This window comes from Solanum pennellii, chromosome 8 (genome assembly GCF_001406875.1).
Source record: "Solanum pennellii chromosome 8, SPENNV200".
NCBI classification, from domain to species: domain Eukaryota; kingdom Viridiplantae; phylum Streptophyta; class Magnoliopsida; order Solanales; family Solanaceae; genus Solanum; species Solanum pennellii.
Window position 1 is genome coordinate 1,794,301 of NC_028644.1, and position 15,453 is coordinate 1,809,753.

The 15,453-nt window shown below is 31.1% G+C and overlaps 2 protein-coding genes and 1 long non-coding RNA gene across 3 annotated transcripts in view; 1 reads left to right on the forward strand and 2 right to left on the reverse strand.

The window, feature by feature from the left end:
• The window catches only part of LOC107027089, a 6,211-nt gene extending 1,212 nt beyond the window's left edge, over positions 1-4,999 (reverse strand). Inside the window, exons 1-6 of the mRNA XM_015228261.2 lie at positions 4,723-4,999; positions 2,804-2,936; positions 1,730-1,812; positions 1,502-1,580; positions 1,291-1,400; positions 222-286 (exon numbers count right to left, since the gene is read on the reverse strand). Of these exons, the coding sequence (XP_015083747.1) occupies positions 222-286; positions 1,291-1,400; positions 1,502-1,580; positions 1,730-1,812; positions 2,804-2,936; positions 4,723-4,818 (566 nt within the window). The 5' untranslated portion in view covers positions 4,819-4,999. The remainder of the gene's footprint in view (positions 1-221; positions 287-1,290; positions 1,401-1,501; positions 1,581-1,729; positions 1,813-2,803; positions 2,937-4,722) is intronic.
• Positions 5,000-6,655: 1,656 nt separating this feature from the next.
• LOC107028767 (glycine cleavage system H protein, mitochondrial-like) lies at positions 6,656-8,876 on the forward strand. The gene is made up of 4 exons (XM_015229953.2): positions 6,656-6,816; positions 7,139-7,227; positions 7,744-7,914; positions 8,625-8,876. The coding sequence occupies exons 1-4, from the start codon at positions 6,717-6,719 to the stop codon at positions 8,748-8,750; spliced, it is 486 nt and encodes a 161-aa protein (XP_015085439.1). The 5' UTR covers positions 6,656-6,716; the 3' UTR covers positions 8,751-8,876.
• On the reverse strand, positions 8,624-10,190 carry LOC107027404. The gene is made up of 2 exons (XR_003580079.1): positions 9,562-10,190; positions 8,624-9,464 (listed from the first exon to the last, which is right to left on the reverse strand). It is a non-coding gene; the product is annotated as an uncharacterized LOC107027404 (long non-coding RNA).
• Between the last annotated feature and the right edge of the window lie 5,263 nt (positions 10,191-15,453).

Here is a 15,453-nt window from a genome sequence, read left to right on the forward strand (position 1 = left end):
GGGGGGGGGGGGGGGTAGAGGGCAGTATAGACTATCAATTGAGGCAAACAAATTTATAACGCAGTAAATGAGTGTCCAAGTGATTTCGAAGAAATCTATCTTCTCATCACAAAATAATTACACTCACAACTGAAAAGCATATCAACTTGGAGGTTTAACAGTTAACAAAAGGAACAAAGACTTATGTATCTAAAGGTTCATATATCTACAAAATCACGTACCTAAGTTCTCCCTGCTTCCGGTGTCCAAGATTATAAAAGATGAGGCCAAACCCAGTCGCCAGTAACTGCATTAAGTTAAGAAAAGGATTAATAGTACTTCGATGTTCTTTATCCAAGACCATACAGGAATTCTGTTTTCTCAAACTGAGAAAAAGTAGCAATTTGTAGACTGTTTTAGTAGTTCATAATAAGAGGCCATAGCTCTTAGGTAGTTAATTCTAAGATTTCCCAGCACACGTGTACATGCTGCAGGTAGTAAGCTGCTCAATAATTCATAAATGTATGTGTATAAGAGTAGACATATACACAGTAAAGTACACGTTAATCCTTTTATGTATCAAATATGTTTAATCATTTCTAACTCCGTACATAGATTCTTGGTAATTCCAAAGCTAGTTTCAAGGTGATATAAGTAGCAATAAATAGCACAGTTAATGTGACATTATTTTTCACGCAAACTTGAGTGCTTATCGAGGAATAGAAGTATCAGTTTCAGCAAAATGTCATTCGTTTTCCACGCTTTAATCAAAGCATAAAGAAGCCCATATTATATGACAGAATCCACAGAACGACAGTTCAGTCTATTGAAAGCTTACAGAAAAACAGAAAGTGACTCATAAGAGGCACTTTTTCTCTTTTTTTTTATTTGGTAAACCCCATCCCAGAGCCCCCTCCTTCGAGACGCCACCAGTAGCATTTTCCACTTTCCACTTGGTGACCGCAACTCACATCTCTTGGTTGGAAGTGACGGATCAACCACTATAGCAATCCCCTCTTGTCAGTCTGTGACACTATGGCAATTGGCAGCTACTAACCCACATATATATTTGAGAAAGAATATAAAGTAGGATCTTCCCCATTATATGTTAGTACAAAAATACTAATACTGAAAACAAAGTAGGATCCTCCCCAATATATGTTTTGTTAAAATCCTTATTCCTTATGCTCCTAAGCATATATACATTCAGTCAACATTGTGGGATACTGTTCCAAAAAATTACTGAATCATAACACAAATAAATCTGCCATATATGTCACTGCAAATGATTGACCAAATGGCTGAACTTACAAATAAAGGTGCAACCTCATATCTTCGCGCAATAGAGGCCAGAATGAACCAAGTCATGATAATAACCCAAACCTTTGGACTGATGGAGAAAATTACCATCAAGAGCATATCTAACAAACAAGTGAAAAGAGAATGGAACAGGTGAATAGGAATAAGTAGATAGTTTTATATTAACGATAAAAGAAATGGAACCACCTAGTCAGAGCTTCACCTGGAAATTTCAGTTTATCACGTAGCAGATAAAAAAGCTTCCTCTTCCACTTACTAGCTGCTGGGGGTAACTGAAACCTCTGTTTATAGAAATGGGAATAACAGAACTTGTAAATCATTGCAAAATGAAAAAGAAAAAAAAAGTGTGCACATGGGAGCTGGATTCAATTTCCAAAACAGACAACAACTGAATTTCCTATACATTTTGCAAAATATATTTTCCACTCACCAGTTCATCATCATCGTCATCCTCAAATTCATCACGAAAATGCCTAGGAGGTGGCTTTGGTTTGACAGCTACTATTAGTGAATCTACAAAAATGTATGGCAACCTTGTTATAATAGAGAAAGAAGTTCCATTAACTGTGATCTAATAGAATAACAATGAAAATGTGAAAGTGGAAAAGCATCCAGGAATAAACAATCAAGAAACAACTTAGCAGTGAAGAAAAGAAATGAGCGCAGAATAGCCAAAAATGACTTGTGGGAAACACTTGTAAATTGTAACCACAGAAACAGTTCTCTGTTGTTTGATCGAGATTTTTTGAACAATACCACTAAAGGCAGACTCAGAAACAAACAGACCCTTCGAACTGATCTATTTTCTACAACTTCTTCAGAAATAGATATGACCAATTTGTTTCCTTTTAGGCTAGCAATTTCCATAGCATTATGTATGCTATGAAAATGTGAAAGTGGAACAGTATCCAGGAATAAACAATAAAGCAAATGACTTAGTTATGAAGCAAAGTAATGTATGCAGAATCAATATGCAACAAAACAGATAGTTCGTTAATAATCGTCAAACTTATACATGCGTGCATTTCCTACTCATTCCAACTGCCAGACGAAAAAGAGATCAAACAAAATGATACCTCTATATTTCACATACATAAAATCTGTTGCATTCTGCACCAAACGTGAGCAACCAAGAAGAAAGCTAAGGAAATCGTAAGACGACCAACTAAAAACTACAGCATTCAAACAGTGAATAGGAGATTCAAACAGATAAGTAGCATGAGGCACCCCAAAATCCCCACACAAATAATGCAAGCAGAGTATTTTCTCTTTCCACCATGCAAGCAGAATCAATATGCAACAAAACAGACAGTCTGTTAGAATAATCTTCAAACTTATACATGTGTGCATTTCCACTCATTCCAACTGCATAAAGAAAAACAGATCAAACATCACAATACCTCTATATCCACATACTTAAAATCCTCCCATGTATAGTTGTTACAATATATTTTGCGAAATGATTATATCAACTTTGGTAATCAATAAGTTTAAAAAATTGCACCTCCGTTGTTGAGTTGGACTACTTCGTCATCTCCATTTTCACTATCATGCAATACACGTCCTTGCAGAACAAGTCTTAAATTTTCAATAGGCATATGTCGATTCCCAGCAATCATATTTCTCAATTCATGTACCTAGATGCCACAGAAAATGTCAAAACATATTCAGAACAACTCCAGAAATTTTACTTGTAAGGCATCTAAAGTGACAGCTGACAAGACAAGTTTAAACATCTTTTTATGCACTTCTACAAACTTTTTCTTGTGATTAAGAAAAAAACAGGATACTAAGGAGATATTTCTATGATTTCTTGCAGAAAATTGAACGAAGAGCCACTTTAGGTATCAACAACTTCTCATTTCTGGATTCAAAATTCCTTTTTTGTAACAGTAGTCTCTGGGCTTAAATGACGAAATGCGGATTCATATACCCGACCCAACTTATTTGGGATTGAGGCGTAGTTGTTGTTGTAGTAATCTCTGGGCCATCACAGGGCTCACAAACTTGGATTTTTTGAAGTAACCGTGTATACAAGAGGCCTGGAAAAGAAGGTAGGCATGCACCGGGGTAGCATAACACAGGGGGAAAGACACAAATGGAAGACAGGGACACTTGTGAAATAACTATCCGGGGGGAAGCCAGCACAGGCACACCTCAACTATTCCACCATGTACTTGCTAGCCTACTACCTCTACTAACACAAGTATCAGATTACTCTGCCCACCAAAACTTAGGCAGGTCGATGGGAAGAGATCATCTATTCTTTTTGTCCCTGATGTGATTTGAATCCTGGACTCTAAAGCTTGCATGACTTCATTGATCATATGCCACATCCTTGGGCGTACAGATTCAAAATTATTCTCTATGTAGGGTCTCCATAGACAGTTCCAATCATTTGCTACTTGTCACATGGCAAATTAGAACTATCCTATCAGAATACTATAGGGATCTCTTGACTTCAAAGCAGGCCAAACTTACAACTTGGCCTAGATTTACTCTAATTTTTTGCTTGACCGCGAGGTGACAATCAAGTGACTTGTTGCAATTCAGTCTATCTGTCTAACGCCCCACATAGATTCTCAGTTAATTTCAAATTTTTTGAGTATCAGACTCTGATCACCTTCATCAAAAAGAAATTATCACTCTGATCACACATATCCATGTACTACACCAAGTTCTCTCTGAGGCCATTCTCATTAACCTAATAATATTTTCCTGCTTCAGTGCACATTACTTTCTTACTTGTCCTGCCTGTCCACTTCCATTGATCTTTGCCTCTTTAATTAGTTCAATCCAAACTAATTAGGTATATTACTATAATATGAACCATAGATGCCAGAACTAATATGAACTTTCATCGAATCATCGCCCCCTTATGTTCATTAGTTTTGCCATGAAATTCAGGTCACCGTCTAACAAAAGTTATCCTTCCAAGTTCCAACTATCAAAGCATTTACTTAAGCAAAACCACAGAAAAAATTTCAGCATTACACTCCATCCCAAACTTCATAATTTGCACTATGACGCCACCTTTCCAACAATGTTTACTGATTGCAAAATGGATTTTTATTTTATAAAAAAAAACATTTTTTCCTCAACGTTCCTCGAAATAGAAACATCATGCAATCAATTGCCAACTGCACCTCTAATTCCAAATCAGCTTAGGGCCTACTGTGTGAATCCTCTATATCCATTACACTCAATTCAAGTCTAAATCATTCCAATATTACATACTTCAATTCCAACTAGTAGAAATCTTCTATATTCATCCGTTATATATCAAACTTGCATTGTAACCTTAGCTAAGTATGAGTTGATGGAAGAAGGGACATTAAGGCGATATCAAACCAAAACCTAGTTTCTCCCATTTGCATGAATTTCGAGCTATTACGATCGAAGGAGATAGAGAAAAGGAAGTACCTTGATGGAAGAAGGCACATTAAGGCGACAAGGCGGAGAAGGACCGATGATTTTCAGAAAGATTTCTACCATCTTCTTCTCTTCAATTTCATCCATGCCGCTGTAATTCAACTTAATTCAATTGCAAAATTCAGATGTCGGCGTTAAGCTATTGATACTATCACCGGCGCCGGTAACTTGATCTCCGGTCAATAACCCCGAACTGTTCACCGAACGACTTTTGTAAACAGATTTCACTTTTCGATTAATCAATGCGAAGCTGAAAAAGGAAAAATTGGGGAAAATGTATTTATCTACGTGGATTAAGGATTAAATTTATAAATTTTCAATTCTATTTTCTTCTCTCTTTTTTTTTTCAAAACTATATCTTAAAATAAATATAATATAAATTACGCTTTATTACTAATTGTTTATAGACATAATACATAAACATATATTTAAGCCCGATGATTAAAAACACTCGTCTATAGTCTGTCTCATGGACATCTTAACACGTAAATTTTAAAGATATATAGATAACTATTCGATAAGTTTGAGTGTTTATGCTTCAGAATTAAACTTTTAAATTTGCTATAGAATTTTATTTTCGTAAGAGATAAATTAACAAATAATAATTTAATCTTATATGCTCTTTTAATATCCAAAATTTGTCTCAATAAAAGATAGAAGGTAACGAATGAAATACTTAAAATGTGTTTAAAACGAACCTAACACCATTTTATCAATTCAATTAGGACTGAGCATAAACACCGGAAAATCAAAATACCGAATCGAACTAATTTTTTTTGGTATTTCTGTTTCGATTTTTTGGTATTCGATATACGTTTTTGTATTTTTTGATATTTCGATTCGGTTTTCGGTATGTAATTTTGTGTTATTCGGTATTTCGGTTTATCAAAATATATTATATTATAATATATATTTATATTATATTAATTATTAATGTTAAATAATAAATATTATAATTTAAAAATTAAAAAGTAAAAAGTAAAAGACACTTCTTTGATGTAACTATTTTTAGCCCATTAAGCTAAAAATTCAAACAAAAAAATTTGTAAATTTTTAAATTTTAAAAAGCCACTAAGCAGGCCCATTAAAAAAAATGAAATAACAAAACCAAACCAAAATAATATAAACCGAACCAAAATAATATAAACCGAACCGAATTATTTTGATTCGGTGTTCGGTACACGTTGTACAAGAATCGAAAACTGAAAAAATCAAAGAAAAAAAACGAAATCGAAGTGAATTATCGAATGACCACCCCTAAATACAACTTGAGTTTTACAAACACTTAAATTACCAAGTTACATAAGGAAAGGTCGATCACCAAAGGATGTGATGGGATCTATGAAACTTTTTCACTCCTAAGTTTAGAACTAGATATTTAGAATCGAAACTTCTAAAAATGAATGTGTTTTCTGTTTAATTTTTTTTACGCAATATAACTTTAAATTAATCGAATCAGCAATAATCAAAGTATATATACTTCCATTATCTATCCCAATCCATACATGGTCCCATTTTGCCCTTGTATTAGCCTAACAAGGAGGATAACTCCACTTGTGGCTTGCCACTCATTTCAAAATACACAAGATTTAAGGCTACCCTTTACATTCATTAGGTCACTTCTCTATCTACATATATTTTTTTCTCATCCACTATCCAGTTTATATAATAAATTTCGATTAAATTTGAAGTCATGTCGAAAAATTTCACATTATAATAAAAAAATCTTTTAATAAAAGCGATTTCATATTTAAAACTCGAACTCGATATCTTTGGTGAAGAATAAAAAATATTTTTACTGTTCCACCACAATCCTCGTTGGTTTTATATGTATGATTGCTAACATGTTATGTATATCATTTGGACTCTCAAACTTTAAGGATGAGGCTTTCATTTTCCACCATTCAATGTTAGATAATATATAAAGTATATACTATATAGCAATATCAAAATCTTTCCCTTTGTTGACACATTGATAAAAAAAAATGGCTCTGAGAATGTGGGCTTCTTCAACAGCCAATGCACTTAGAGTCTCTTCTACTGTTTCAAGAACCAATTTTTCACTCTCTAGATGTTTTTCTACTGGTAAATTTTTTCAACTTATTGCTCTCATTAAAAAAAAAAAAGAGCCTAAATATGTTTATAGGAATGTTTACACAAATAACTCGTTGCAGAGCTGGAGTCAGAATTTTCAGTTTATGAATTTTGAAGTACTATTCATTTTTACTTACTATGTTCTAAATATAGATTATTTGTAGTTTGTTACATGGTGTTATTTTTGGCTCTGTTGAACTAGAATTTGCATTGTGGTGACGTTTACTAACCGATATACATAAATTATACACTGTTATACACATATTATACATCCGTTGATTATTTTTTATATTGGATGTATTGCAATTTGTAGTTCTTGAAGGGCTGAAGTATGCATCTTCACATGAATGGGTAAAGCATGAGGGGTCAGTGGCAACAATTGGAATAACTGACCATGCTCAGGTTTTTCTTTGACTCGTAGTACTTTTCGTATAGATATTTTATTTTTCTTTTTGATAATCGTGAAATCCCCGAGGGTTTGAGATAATCAGAGGCAGAGTCAAGATTTGAACTTTATCAGATGTGTGATAATTTGATTCTGAATTTAATCTTTATACAAATATAGGGTTTGAATTAAAGTTACTGAGTTTGACCGTACCTTTAAGTGAGCTTCCAGCTCTTATTTCAGGTCAAGTAACCTACAATTTGAAACTCGGTGAATAATGGACTCGCCCCTCTACCCTTCCGTGGGGTAGACTTGCATATAGTTCTTCATTGAATGTTGGTTGTATCTTATCAATTGGTGACATTTTCACAGATTAAAAACATAACTATTAGGTAACAGAGCTTAAAAAGTGCGGGATGAGTAATCTAGAAAATAAGACAGATTATCTGCTATAACACGTTATAGTACATTGATAGAGTAAAAATTCTTTACAATATCCGTCGGTGCATATGAAATTTGATGGATGTTTTCAGGATCATTTGGGAGAAGTGGTGTTTGTTGATTTGCCAGATAGTGGTACTTCTGTTTCACATGGAAGTAGCTTTGGAGCTGTTGAAAGTGTGAAAGCCACCAGTGACATCAACTCTCCGATCTCAGGCGAGATCGTTGAGGTCAACACAAAGCTCAGTGAAACACCTGGTTTGGTAAAATATCTACTAACTCATATGTATATATTCCAACAACTTCATTTTCTGTGTTGTTCGAACTCTTCAAAATGTTAACTTGAGTGCACGTTAGATCCTCTAAAAAATTAGTGTATTTTTTGGAAAGTCCGAGCAACATTGGTTTAAAACTTGAAATGTCAGTTTCATGATTATGATTTTTCACCTTCAATGTTAGTAATTGATATTCCAAGTATACTTTTTGTGTCTGTCCTTTGTTTTTTCATCTAGTTGAAATCTACGTTGCTCAGACTCTTTAAAAAACGCCTCCTATACGTGTTGGATCCTCCAAAAGTAATGCAGTCTGGAGGATCCGACAAGGGTGAGGCAACGTTTTTCGGAAGTGTGAGCAACATAGGTTGAAAATTTTGAAAAGTCAGTTTCCTTGTGATTTTTCACCTTCTGTAATCAAGGTCAATATTTTACTATCTGATATATATATATATATTTTAAGTACTTCTTGTGTCTTTCCTTCCATTTTTTATCTAGTTGAAATCTGTGCTGCTCGGACTCTTCAAAAATGTTACTAGATGTGTGTCGGATCCTCCAAAAGTAGTGTATATTTGGGGGATCCGACAAGGATGAGACAGCATTTTTGGAAAGTCCGAGCAACATCTATGGGCTGAAAACTTAGAAATGACTTATTCCTGATGATTTTTCAATGTTTCTTTTTTTCACCTTATGCAATGAAGATCAACTCGAGCCCTTATGAAGACGGATGGATGATCAAAGTGAAGCCGAGCAATCCATCAGAGCTCGAATCTCTGTTGGGGGCAAAAGAGTACACGAAATTATGCGATGAAGAGGAAATTCATTGAAACTTGAAGGTGATTTTGAATTCACCTTTTAGACTAACATTTGCTGAGATATTGTAATGAAACTTTCTTGTCAGTTGTTAAAATTTCACAAAAATAAATAACAACATCTTTTTTTTCATTGCCTCAGTAGAATTATGATTCGAGTATTTCGATTTCATGATATTTTAATCTTCCAATTCTTTCTAGTACTTTTCGCCACGTTAAAGTTGATCTACAGATAGAATTTTGTCTGTTTTGTTGCTGCACCCGTGCCAGATTCTCTAAAAATAACACTACTTTTGAAGGATCTGACATGCACTAGTCGACATTTTTGAAGAGTCTGTGAAACATATAGTCAATGTAAAAGGATAATACTAACTTTAATATTGCTCAGAGTTTCCAAAAGTATTGCTGCAGCCCATGTCGGATATTCCAAAAGTACACTACTTTTGGAGGATCTGACATGCACCTGTCGACATTTTTGAAGAATATGAGAAACATAACTCTGGCCTGAAAGTGTGACTATACACCAAAAGATTTGACCGCGTAATATGAAATTCTTAACTTGAATAACAGGAATGAGTGAAGAGGTTTAAAATCTGCTCGAAAATACAACGAGAACATGATAAGTCTCAACATGATGATGAGATCCTTTTGAGTCTTGCAAGACAATTATCAGTAGGACTAGGAATTGGTAGATATGTCACACTTGTTTTCGGATTAAGACGCTCGAGCCTGCACCAGAACAAGTTCATGGGCAATTATGGACTAAAAATCACAAAAATAACACTATGTGAAGTAGCAGAACTCAATTGTGTGTTAATGTTAGTACCTATAGTTGAGAAGAAAGTAATGAAGAAACACTGAGACTTCAAGCCTAGCCAACTCTGCTCCGGGGCACAATCGAGGTCCTGCTCCAAAGGGAAGAAACGCGCTATATGTCTTGACCTCATCATCCTGCTAAGAATCAAATGTGTTACTTCCTTAGCCTTTAACCATGATCACTAAATCTTCCGTGGCGGATGTAGCTTATTAGCCACGGGGTTCAACTTGAACCTAGTATTTTCAACACAAAACATTCATGTTAAGAAACTTAAAAGTTGAACCAATCAAGTTTAAATCTTGAATCTGTCTCTGCTAATCCTGGTCATCATCCTTCTTAGGGTATTATCAATGCAAGTCGACTCCAACTTGCTTGGGACTAAGGCGTATTATCGTTGTTTTTGTAAAGAAAATTAGTTCAAGGAGCTATTGCTTGGAATACTTACATCCCATCTTGAAGGATTAAATTCTTTAGGGTTCACATGATTGTTAGGATCCAAATTAACTTGCCTTATCCAAGTCAATACCTTCCATCCTTTTGGTATTGAGCCTACTAATCTTCCTTGTATTTCCACATGTGGGCTTTTCTTAAGCCCATTGGATTTCAACAAAGCTATAATTTGGCCTTTTCTGGCCACATGTGGGTTTTTATCAACAAAATAATAATATGGGCTTTTTTTGAGATTGGGGTCAAAAAAATTAAATACTTGAGCCTAACATATCGTTTACGATAAATATTAAGGATTGTATATACGTATCAATATTTCCAAAAAAATAAATAAAGAAAAACATCATTTCTTTGGCTATAAATTCCATATTAATTAGTTGATCTTCCATGTCTGCAAGCCCATTGTTAAAATTTTAAGAAATTCATATGGGTTTTTTGATATTAATTAAATTCTTCAAAAATTCAAAAATAATAAATTCGTTTTTCTATTCTTCTCAACTTAAATACTTAAATCAACTGAGTGACATGAGGCACCAATATGTAGTTTAAGTCACATATTTCTTGATCTAAGCCCTAAGAACAAATTATGATATTGCAATTATACAAATAAAATTTGTTACATAAATATCTCTTGTGATATTTAAGTGTCGTATACCCCCCCCCCCTCTTCCTCGTGTTATTTTACTTTATCTATTGGCGATTGAATTTTATCTATTAAATTCGACGAGAATAATAAATGTTTTTTATATATATTTTTCAACAGTTTTTGTTTTATAAATTTATCAAAAATTGCGAAAAAGATGTTTAATTAAAAGTATCAGGCCAAAATCCTACACCTCCAAATGTGAGTTCCTTCTAATTCTAAATCTTTTTTTATTATTCTCATCGAATCTGATAGATAAAATTCAATAAATATTTGATGGAGATCAAACATATTTACTTTTACAAAATTTAAAAGACCAAAACTACTTGAGAGTTTATTCAAGGAACTATTTTTAAACTTTTGATCAACACACAAGGGAATATTTTTGTCATTTTCTCTTTATTGTTGTCGTTATTCCTCCCTTGCACTTTTACTTGTTTATTTTAAACTATGTATTTTTCCTTACGAAACTATGATTAATATGAGTATTTTATTCAAATACATATTAATTGATGATTAGTCTTATGCCTTAGAGAAATAATTTGAAAAATAAGTAATTAATACGAAAAGTAAAATATATAAAAAAAGAAATTTTCTTCATATACTAAAAGTGACGACACTTTTATAATAATAAATGAGTAAAAGCGAACGGATGGAATATTACTATTTTTTGCTAGACACAATTGAAGTTGTCTCTTGAAACACACGAAGCACTGCCTGAAATTGAAACCAAACTTTTTTTTTTTTTTTGAATACATGACAGAATCAAGAAAATATTAATTAGACTTGAGATGCAATAACAATAGCTATTACAAAAATTGTTAGGCCAATTGTGTGGAACAACTTTCATAAAAATAGAAAAAAGTATTGAGATAAAAGAAAGTTGGATTACTAGATCTTTAGTTATATATGATTGGAAAATGATATTTGTAATGTATTATATAAGTGAGTAATATACATGTATATCCATTACGTACTATAATGATTAATGGCTTTGTGGTTTATCTCCAATATTTTCTTATATATTACAACACTTAAAAAGGATGATGTAAATAAAGAAAAGTCTCACTTAATGGAATGTGGAGAGAAAAAAAGAGAAAAGAAATATCATTTCTGAAAACTTATTTGTAATAGTAATTTTCTATAACAATCGTCTTATATAATGACATATCATTATAATAGTCAATTTTTCTTTAAAATTAAGTTTCGTGTTATTTTACATTATAATGTAACATATTTGCTAAAGTAAACAGAAAGATATCCGAACAAATAATATTGGTCTCTCAACAAAAAAATAATATATCCAATTTATAAAAATAATTGTGTCTCAATTTCCAATAAGGAGTCGTTGGTTGTTATATGTCTTACTTCAAATCTGTTTTTTTGAGTTAAGAGTCTATCATAAACAATATAAGTAAATGTGTATTATTATTATTTTGTTGTGTTGTCAGATATATAAATTAGCTTACATTCTATCATACGTTATTTCATTTGATAATATTACAATATAAGTAATGTGTGTTATTATTATTTTGTTATATAAATATTACTCACTAACAATCTTTATCTATTTAAAAACTTGTTTATTCAAATATAAGGATCATGTGGATAGAGAGATAGAAACATAGTTTCTAATTCTTTTTATTAATTAAATGTAGATTGATAATTCATGATCTTTTGTTTAACTTCTTATCAATAATAGCATGCTAAGGGTCAAGATAGATTTCTTAAATAATTTAAGTATTATAATTCATTCATGAGATTTTAAGATAAGCTTGGATTGATATATTATAATCCAACAAAAGAGGGAGAAGGAAAAACGAAAATCTCAGTAGCTATTATGGCAAAATCTTTCCATTAATAAATCTTTGTATTAATAAATTGTAAAAAGGGTAAAGTTATGTACCAAATTAGAAATGCAATTAATAATATTTTTGTTAAATTAATGTACTAAAGTTGAAATTTTGAAAATATTTATTAAGGTGATGAACATGTTAGCTCTTTATTTATATATAAATATAATGTTAAACTAGTAGCCAGCTCATAATCCATTATAATATACGGATGCAATTTGACCTAATTTTTGTTTCTCATCAAAATAATTCAAAATTAATGGAGATCCTAGCAATAATATTTTAACACTTGCATATTAATCACACGCAATAAACTTGTATTTCAGTATTATAATGTATTTCAAATCATTTCACGATAATATATTCAATATAATTATGTAAGTATAATATGAAAAGATGATATATACGTAAACTTTATTTTAATTTTATAAAAATAAGAAAGATAATTTTCAAAAGATAATCTTCGATATTAGTTGAAGGAATATGCTATTGTCTTTTTATAAGATATTTGATTATTCTCACTTTACAAGTAAATTATGATAATTGAATAATATATAAGATATTCCTTTTAATATTTTATGTATTTGAGTCAGATTTATTTTGCTTTTTGATTTATGTTGTACATATTTTTTAGATACCCCACTTTAAGCTATCATGTGAGAAATGTTAACATGTAATCCTTTATCGAAAGAAAAATTTAGATATTGAAATTTATGAATTTCTATCGTAATTTTAAATTAATATAAAATATTATTTAAGTTCACAATTAATTAAAAAAATTATGAGATTGTGAAAAGTAATTAATACAACTATCCATATTTAACTGAAAAGAATAAACATGAAAAAAAAAAAAAAAACTCTTTAGTGACATGACCTAATGTTGCTACCTCGTAAGCAAATTGGGTATATTGCCACTAGGCACTAGGGTGATAAAATTCTAAAACTTTATTTATATATATATATATATATATATATATTGATATTTTTTTTTCCTTTTAATATTTAGTATTCACTTTGGGAGGACATTAATAAAAATTTGCATTGAAAAGATTTATTTTTAAGGGTAAAGTGATATTTATCAAAAATAATTTTATATTCAGAACTCAAACTTAAGACTTATGATGAAGGATTGAAAAGTATTTATTTATTACTCTATTACAATTTTAATGATATACGAAAATAAAAAGTAAATAAATTTACACCATATAAATATTTCAAAAATTAATAAATAAATACATGGACACAGATTCACAAAACTAAATCCGTATCAAAAAGGGAGATTTGCTGATCAAACCGATTGAGTTAGCGTGCATAAATATAATATTTATAAAGGCATAATTAATTAGATTCATTTTTTTTAACCACATACAAGTAAAGTAAGAAACATATAAATTTATTTATTTTTTGTTTAAGCATTTGACATATAGATCGAACAAATTCAACTATTCATATAAGGGCCATTTAGGAGAAACACCAACAAATTCGACTACTTATATAGGGGCCATTAAGGAGAAACACTCTATATAAGAACTTCACGAAAATCAATGAATAACCACTTTTTATGAATAATTACTTTTGTATCTTGTTTTTGAAAAAAAAAAGACATAATACATAAATATGTCCTTTAACTTGGTTTCGAATCACATATATGCCCTTCAATTTTGGGTTTGCACGAGTAGACACTTAAACTTGTATAAAATTAAACAAATAGACACACACGTCCTACATGTCATCCTACATGTCATTTTTTGTCTTATGTGGTTTCCAACGTGTATTTTGCCATGTAGAACTCATGTGTTTATTTATTTAAAAGTTGGATAGTTAAAGTGTCTGTTTGTGCATTATGAAAATTGAAGTCAAAGTTAAAATTTAAAACCATATTTAGGGTCCAATATATGTATTATGCCAAAACAAAAATAGCAGTTGATTATAGTTTCAAAATCAAAAGGTGAATCTCCATGATATTGTCTAGATTTCACATGTAAAAATTCAAACTTTATAATAATAACTATTTATCAGAGACGAGGCAAAATGCGGCTAGTGAAATCGATTTTACAATATTTTCATTACCGAAACTAGGTATCTCATCCATCACAACATATCCTTAGTTTGGTGGTTCAGATTTTAACTAATTTAAGGTTTTAATCATCTCATATTAGGACCCTAGTGCCATTCTTGAAATAAATCATAAAAAATGAATTTGAATAAATTAGACAATAACCTACTTATATTAATTCATTACTTTCCAAGATTGCATGTCATGATCATCATCTAATTAATAAAGGTGATTTGCTTATTTATATATACATAAATCATAGTCTCATCAATTATTCTTGCCTAGTGTAAGTTAATAATTTTTCCATCAAACTTATAAACCCAAAGTAAAATCCAAACAAATTAGAGGAAGGCAAAATTTTTATGGGGTACTTATTCATGATAAGTGGATTTGTATACAGTGTGATAGCAACATATATCAAACAAATTAACAAATTAAATAAAGTTAAAGCTAGGTAGCTAATTGTAACATCTTTTTATGGTAGATTTAGGAGAAATAATGACCTAATTGATATATGTCATCTTCAATAAAAACACAACTTTTTTCTCCAATAAGAAGGACAAAAAAACTATATTAGTTGGGTCTATATTATATATTTCTTTTCTCAGTTCATTTTTATTTGTTCAATATTTTAAAATCTAGATTTTTTACTTTTAATATAGCAAGAAAATAATTTTCTTTCTATTTTATTTTCAAAATTAATTGCTTTTTTTTTTCAAAAAAAAATAATCAAAATCTAAGACTACAAATCTAATTTTTATGGATATGATGATGTCACGACCCAAAACGGGCCGCGACTGGCACCCACACTTATCCTACTATGTGAGCGAACCAACCAATCTAATCCCCAACATTTCAACCATAAATAACAAAATATAATGCGGAAGACTTAAAACTCATTA